Source organism: Pleurodeles waltl, chromosome 6 (genome assembly GCF_031143425.1).
Source record: "Pleurodeles waltl isolate 20211129_DDA chromosome 6, aPleWal1.hap1.20221129, whole genome shotgun sequence".
Taxonomy (NCBI): Eukaryota; Metazoa; Chordata; class Amphibia; order Caudata; family Salamandridae; genus Pleurodeles; species Pleurodeles waltl.
The window spans coordinates 433,496,410-433,504,785 of NC_090445.1; the positions used below are offsets into that span (position 1 = coordinate 433,496,410).

Consider the following 8,376-nt stretch of genomic DNA (forward strand, 5'->3'; position numbering starts at 1 on the left):
TGAAGTGTCACCTCCTTTGCACTGAGCACAAGCATAACCCAATTTTCATTTTTTGGACTGGTTGTAGGTGTGCCCTCTGTATGCGAAATGCAGCTTGTGCTAATCTTCTGCTTTAGAATTGTGGAGTAGATATAGGTTTGTTAAATGTGAAAACCTCCAACTTTGCTTGCCAGAAGAGGTGCGTAGCTCTATCAACCACTGACAAAGCACTTGCATGCACGCAATCTCCCTGGCTTCTCACTGCTTGGTGTATGTTTGGCAGTTCAAAAAGTAGTCATTTTCATACTGCGCCATATGGAAGTGCCCTGAATTCAGACCACCGCCCCTCTCAACACCCACTAATGCTTGTTCTAAAAAGCAAATGCGGAAGGGCCTCTGTGGTACCTGGTGTGATGAGGTAAAAGGATGGGGCCTTAGCATAATGATATATGTTTGCCAAGTTGATGTCAAAAGCATTAACACTACGAGAGAAATTAATGTCGGAGATAAAAGCAAATGTGGTAGGTGCCTGTGTTGTACTTTGCATTGAATGTGGTGATGGCTTCCTAAGAGTCCCCCCATATTTCACATAAAATTAGCCTGAGGCACACCCCAAACTGCATGGGCTGCAGGGTCTTAAGTGACACCCCTAATCTGGCACATCATTGCCTTATTCTGTGGCCTAGCAAGGCTTGATTGAAAGTGAAGAATGTGCAGGGCTCTTTAGTGTCTTGCATGATTTAGAATGGAACCTTTCTGACTCCCAAGGACTCTGTAACACTGTGTGACGTAATCGTTAGAACAGAATCTATGAGCGTCTGGTTTAGAATGTTAGAGTCCAAAGGTACACATAGAAGAAAAAAGATGTGTGACTTACAGCTCCGTGTGAGGCCTAGTTAATCAGCCAGTATCAGGCTGTGGAAGTCATTACTACTGGCAACGATATAGGGGATAAGTAACCCAAAGAAGAAAGTGCTTTCCTGGAGAGTTTGCCTTAGTCCAAGGAAACTGCTTGTGTGTGCCATGTGTGCCTTTATCAAAGTGTTGAGTTGATGGTTGACGTACGTGAAGTCAAAGCGCAACTCCAGCTGGTGTGAAGCGTGAATAGAAAGAAAGCTGCAAGGAAAATTTTACTCATAGTTGGTCAAGAAACTATGACCAAGATCATACAAAAAGGTACCGCGCTGCCACTCCAAATAAAGTTATACAAAATACAGAGTGTAAATGCGAAAGGTGGATTCAATCAGGTTTCTAAAGCGCAGTTAAGAACAACTATCATTTATCAAATACATTTGCAAACAGAAGCAGTGAAGGTGGATCAACCAGGTGTTAGGAAGTGAAGTGTAAAAAGAAAAGAAATATCTTACAGAGCTCAATAGACTCATCATGTTCCAGTTGACGGTGGCCCAAGAGAAGTGCCCAGGGTTGTGCCAAAGGAGCAGTTCATATTTCCAGTGGCCAGAAATGTGGCAGGAGGCCATTCTGAAGATGGAGCCCATCAAGCATGACCCTGAGGCTGGTCCACAAATGGAACTGATCCTGATTTCCAGGCAGATAAGCCAGGGAAAGCACAACTCCCAAAGTCAGTACATTCAAAACTGGTCAATAATGCTGCTGCTTTCCTTAAACCACCATTACCACCATCGGAGACTGCCAAAAAGCAAAATATTGGTGATACATGAACTGCATGGATAGAGACATTTGAAGATTTCATTGATGCACTGGAAGAGACTGACAACAGGAAGATTATCAAATAACTCTAAATTCTTGCTGGTGATGGTGTGAAAGAAATCATAAAGAAAATTCCAAGAACTGATGAAGAAGTCACATACCATCAGATTAAGCATGCATTGAATCTCAAATTTAATCCAGTACCAACCATCGATTATGAACTATATGTTTTCAGTCAAGATCGTCAAAGAGCTGGCAAAACAATCAAATTCATGGAAAGACTCGACACACTCATCAAACACTGTAAGTTCAATGAATGAAATGATGGAGAAGCCATGAGGCTAAGAGTGATCAATGGATGCTTGTCTGATTTATTCAGATGATGAAAGCTGAGAGAAACTCCTAGAATGGAGCGAGTGATGATGGCTGCCACAGTTGATGAATGTGCTGAGAGACAAACTGCCAACATGAAGGCTGAAGGTGCCCAGGGTAAGTAAGTCATGAGTGTGAAAAGTAATCAAAACAAAAGACTTAAGGACACAAAGTGATGTCTACACATAAAAAAAAGTTGTGCTTCAGGTGTGGATTTGCGTTTCCACACAAAGGAAAGTGTCCCACCATTGGTCAGATATGCAAAGGCTCTGGTAAAGAGAACCATTTTGTGACGATGCGCAGAACGATGGAAAAAGTAAGTAAATCATGGCTTGAAGACAAAATGACCACCAGAACATTCCAGAAGCAACGCTTTACACATGCCCACAAGGCCAAACGGCAGCATCAGTTGAGGCAAATAGATACTGGAGAAGGTCGATCATCATCTAAATCATCGTCAAACAGTTCTTCAATCTCAAAAATAAATGAAGGTGGAGAAAGTGATTGTGCTGTGTAAATGCTTCAGAAAAATGTGCATATCTTGGACTGGTTGCCTGTGAGAAGAAAAGTCAGTCAAAGAAATGTGGACATGTCAAAATACCAAATCTTACAAGCAATGTCCCAAGATTACAGTGAAAATAAATGGATGTTTAATACCTTTCATTACTGATAGTGGTGATTTGCTAAATATAATACCTGAAGAGAATTACAATGAACTGTCTCCATTACCACGGCTTACTCCGTCAAAGACCAAAGTGTACACTTGGGCTGCGTCGTCACCCATGCAAAGTAAAGGTTTGTTTAGGGTGAAAGTGAAACATAAGAAAACAAAGGTACAAGGTAGCCAATCAGGGCATTGCTGTTGGCGTGTGGATCAGAATCTCAAGATATACATAAATCCTTTTTCTTTAATAACTCCAAAACTACTCAACATATTTACACCAAATTTTAAAAAGAACTCTTTCTGGACCAATATCTTTTTATCGGCCCTCGCTTGACCCCAAGACTTTCCAGACAGCAGCTGAAGTGAGTGGCAAACTAGTTTTGAAAACTTTTTCAAGATTTGCACAACGGCGTCAAAGTTAACAAAACAAAAAAAAGCTTTTCCTAGAGAAACTAGGTCCTAACTATGCCTTTTAGCGACCACCAGTAGGTAATATATATAGATATATAGATGTAGCTATAAATATATATGTAAAATATTGGATGTATGATGCCTTACAATATTATCATGTATGTTTTTATATATACTATGTACAAGTACATTGTTGTAGTTTGATAGCGCTGTAAAATCGATGTTGCTATAAGACAACTACTTTGATTTACAGAGAAAGATGAAAAGTTGAGTTAAGTTATGCAATTCAAGCTGCTAGACATCAGGCTGAGCTAAGATTTTGCAACATTAACCAGGTGAGTCAGCACTATTACTGTTACCTACATTGTACAAGACATTCACCTGCCAATAAAAAACAAATAGGTTGTAGCTCTAAGGTGTTTAATAGTTTAAAACTACCCTAATTAACCCAAGTATCTTATCTGTAGATCAGTTTAAAGCATCGTGTTTGCCGAAGGGAACTGTACAGAGTGAAACACTGGCGTGCTCCTGCAGGCACCTATCTGAAAAAGTGACATCAGGGAGGGGGAGTCAGAGATTTTTCGTTATGAAAGTGATGAATAAGGCTCTGCATATTTTATTTCTATTTTTTACACAGGGGTAATGTTGCATACACCCCGATTATTGAGCTAAATCATTCTGTTTTCATTCTGCCTATGCCGATCACATACCTGCGTCTCACAGGAGACTTGATTCGAGCTGAATGCGCTTCACAGGACAGTGGAAGTGGGCGTGCGCCATGGGCGCGTATGCTGCACTAGTCACATCCGCCGCATGACGTCAGAAAGTGGATGGACAATACTTTGGAGTTTGTCCCTCTCAAGCCGTCTGTACAATGTTTGGGCCTCGTGTGCAGGTCTTTCATGCAGACGACCACCAAGGCTTAAATAAGCGAGAGGCCGGCAGTTCTCTGGAGAATTGTGTGCTATGCATTGAAATAATTACACAGTTTCACCGACCGCTATTGCATGCCCAACTAAAAAGCATAGTTTAACAAGTGTTAGGTCGGAGTCGAAAATGGATGAAGGATAGAAAAGGTTTGTGGTGGCAGCACGTTGTAAAAAAATAAAGTTCTTAGTAGCACAGGATTAGGGTATATAGTCTCATATATATTTGCAAAGTTCAGTATAACCAATACAATCAGCACTGATAGTTGTATTTTTATTCTGTACTTTAAAAAATGACCTTGGAATTCAAAAGATGCTACAATACATCCATAGCAGGAGTATACAATTGCTGCTGCATAGTTTAAATGTTATGAATATATTTACAATGACAGTGTTTTGGCTCCTCCCACAAGCTAGAATCCCAATATGTGTCATTCTTAAAGCACACATGTTCTCAACCTACATAAGTAGGCCCTTATTGAGACAGCAAGAGAGTTAATATTTCACATCTCCATTCAGACCTTCACTGCACATACATATACTAGTACTGAGGCCCTTGCAGGGTGTGATGTACACCATGCACCGCTATTCCAGGAGCGAAACATCCTAAGGGCACCCCTATCCTGACATGTTAAAGACAGTTACCCCAATACCACAGTATATTTAGAGAGTTCTTAAGGTGTTCCTGTTCTGAACTTCACCATGCACTGGGCTCCAAGTGATGACATATCCACCAAGCCCTTGCAAAGCACCAGTATTCCAGCACTGAGCCATCTTGAGAGCCCTCCCAAAGCTCTCTGCGTTGGATCAGACTATGCACTGTTAATCTTCGGCCATTCACAGGGCTCCTGCAATGCACCTATATTCTCACCTGTGCAATGCAACAACATTCACGTAGTAGGGCATTTGCAGGGCTCTCCTGATGCATCTCTATACTGACCTGCAGCATGCACAATATGCATCTAAGGGTTATGTCAAATGCATGGCTCCCAGGTCACCTATCTGCTGCTCTGCACCATGCATCTCATCTGTCACCTCTGCCCATTAAATACAGTGAACAAAACCCATAACTATCTAGAAAGTTTGTGAAGTCTGCCAAGGACACCCAGACATTTCCCCCATGGGAGCCTTAGCCATAGGGTCCAATGTGATTCCTAGTGTAGCGCCTTACCATGCAAGTGCTGTATTTGTGGGCGTTTCCCAGCCCCAGAAAGGGTTAGGACCTTCTTTTGTGTTGTTGTTTGTATATTAACTGCCCATGTTCCTTCATATAAACGATGCAAATTCCTTCTCAGACACAGAGCAAGCATAGTTTATTTAATGGAAATACTTGTGTATGCGATTTTCAAAGAAAAATCAACCTCCAACGCAAGCGCTGACTGGTCCGCCGGCTCCATTTGAGACTCATTAATGACTTGGTTATACAGTTGGACTGCAGCTGTGCTTGAGGCCCTCCAGTGCCAATGTTAAGCAACAGTGTCCACTATTTGTACTGCCCAGTAACTACTGACCGTGCCAGGGCACACACTCAGCACATATTGAGCAGAGTGAGAAGCCCAGCATCGCTCAACCCACAAGGCCCCTAAGCTAAGGTGGGCTGCAGCAAACAATAAATACTTACTATTCTCACTGCAGGAGACCCAGGAGTTATAGGGTGAGATGGTTACCATGATCATTCTACATGCCACCGAAAAGGTCACAGGTCATTGGGGGAGACTGTTCTGTAATTTAGTCAGAAAACCTCAGGACTACTAAGTGAATTGGGTACCAGGGAGTCATCATTCTGCAACGTACTTAAAAAACCTAAGTTATATCTGAGACGGTGGTCAGGATATAGTACTCATTCTACACTCTACTAAGAAGACAAGGTTTTTTGCATGAATTCGTTTTCAGGACCTTGATTGGTACTCATGTAAGTGCAGTAAGTCTGAAGGCAACTGCTAAGATTTAGCTTCTGCTAAGATTTAGCTTCTGCTAAGGTTTCACTGCTGAAGGGCTACTCAACAGAAGTACATGTGGCATCACAATGCACAGAATCGGGTTGCTTGCCATGGGCCTTGCCCTGGCACTGGAAGTGGTTCTTATACAAATCAGCACCCTAGAAATACGACCCAGGGTCTGCCGGGTAACCGGGCGCCATGGGCTAAATACGCTACATCCTAAGAAACGACAAAACTAAGACAACAGGGTGGGCGTCACCATGGTGTCAGTGAGTTTTCAAGTTATGCGAGTCCATGTGGGAGGACCTGAGTCCAGTCCACTCAAGGCTTTTTGCCTTGACTTCAGGTGCTGGTAGTCAAGTTTATTACCCCTTTCTATGTTCGTAGTCTCGTTCATCTCATGATAAATGTGAGGAAGTGCAAGTACCGGGGTGCAACTGAAAAAACCTGGAGTGGGCGTGTGGAATTAGGGCATGGACGGGAGAGATCTGGAGTCATCCTTTCACCAGTGCTGAATCAGAGCTGGTGGTTGCTGGTGGGAGCACATCAACTCTTTTGGGGACTGAGACTTATTTTAATCAGCAGACTTTGACCCAGAACAAGCGAGAAAGACAGGAAAGGGGGAGAAAGCGAAAGACAGAAAACAGTGACAAAAGAGAAAGAAGGGGTGAAATAATAGCCTCCAAGAGTGAGCAAAGAGTATGGAGTTGAATGAAAGAGTCAGTCCTGAAGGGAAATACAGCCATGGTGTGTGGCAATCTCTGAGGAAAAATCGGGGCTCTGACCATTTTGCAAAATAAGCGCCGCGAGGCATATTGTACTGACAAGGCGCGCGAGCTCCCCGTCGAGGCTTCCCTTGCCCCCAGGTATAAGTATAACCGATGCACACCTACTGAAACAACACCTGGCCTGCCGGGGAGTGCGCGCGGGCGAGGCGGGCGTCAGCCTCCCGCAGTCAGTACTCACTTTGGAATTCTGTTATGGAAATCATCTCCTCCTCGACGTGGGCGCGCCGGGCTGAGAGGGAGACGAGCCACCGCCGCCACCACCGCGCAGGGATTCCTGTGGCCGCCCCTTCCACGTGGTTCAGACCAGTGACCTTTAACCGTGCCGGTAAAAGCCGGTGAGCTGGCAAATTATTAATGGAAAAACTCAGCACGGAAACCCTACCAGCACCGGCCCTCAGTAACGCGGGAGCGGGCAGGGGCCGAGGGCGCAGCAGGCCTTGGGGCAGGACGGGGCTGGGGAAAGTGACGAGAAGGCACTACAGGCCAAGAGCTGCCGCTTAGCTTACAGGTGTGCTGACAGCGGTGGCTGGGCTGAGAGGGGACAGAGGAGACGGTCCGTGGAAACTCAGACACGGCACCTGATTGCCTGGAGGACCTGTGCCAACGCACAATTTAGCTGGCGTTGCTATGGTACAACATAATTGCAACCCAGAGGGGACTGGCACAGAGGCTAAATGAGAGAATTATGGGGAGCCCATTTGTATAAGGCTCATTGGAATGGAACAGAGTCAGTCACTTGCCGGCCTCTGAGGGCAGAGTTTCACTTGCAGCCATATTGCTCGGCATAGTTGGGCAGATGTCACGGCCATAGGCCACCAGTTCAGACAAGCAGGATGAGTTGTAGCACAGCCAATGGGCGTAGGATCCAAGGTGGGGTTGGGGTGTGTGGGACTGTTTGGGGGGGGGGGGGGGGGGGAGCTTTTTATAATTCACCCCCGCCCCCCAAAGATTGTTCATTTAGGGGACGCAGAGTACTGGCGCGCCAGCAAGCTAGGATTTAATGTGGTCTGCTTGGTAAAAACGCATTGTCAAAGAAATACTGATTGTAAACTGCATAAAACCCTGGAAAACAAACTGCAGATAATAATTGTATTCACCATGCAAAGTATAAACAATTTGGAATTTGCAGCTGTGTTTACATTTCTGTGTCACTTATGCCCACCTGAAACAGAAGCAATTACTAAATAAAAAGAACACAAGCCAAAGTGAACAGGCCTCGCCTTTGAAGATCCAGTGGAAGCTAGTGCCATTTTTTGCCAATGTTGTTGAGCATTGGCAAAAGAATAGTTAATTGTTATGCTAAACAGTATTGACAAAAAGAAAAATCTAAAAAAAGCACCATAATGCATATGTGTGCATGCATCATCACGTGTCACAATGCGCAGACATGCAGCCAATTTGTATTTATTCACCGTTCCAAAAAGGTGAATGCCCATCTTAGAACAGAAAAAAAAAACAGAGAAAGTGTACCAAAGACTGGGAGGTACGATAGGTGGAGTGAATGGAGGCAGTGGTAGGGGCTGAGATGTATTAAGAAATAGGCAAAGTAGAAAATTACCCTGGGCCACGAGTTTCCACAGAGCCACCTGGGAAAGAAAAAATTCTCTCTATTTGACCTCCATATA

At 44.1% G+C, this 8,376-nt stretch overlaps 1 protein-coding gene across 2 annotated transcripts in view; it reads right to left on the bottom strand.

Annotated features, from left to right (window-relative positions):
• Positions 1-7,036, bottom strand: part of GOLT1A (golgi transport 1A) — a 70,442-nt gene extending 63,406 nt beyond the window's left edge. For both annotated transcript variants that reach the window (XM_069238496.1, XM_069238495.1), the window contains exon 1: positions 6,930-7,036. In XM_069238496.1, coding sequence (XP_069094597.1) covers positions 6,930-6,954 — 25 coding nt within the window. In that variant the 5' untranslated portion in view covers positions 6,955-7,036. The remainder of the gene's footprint in view (positions 1-6,929) is intronic.
• Between the last annotated feature and the right edge of the window lie 1,340 nt (positions 7,037-8,376).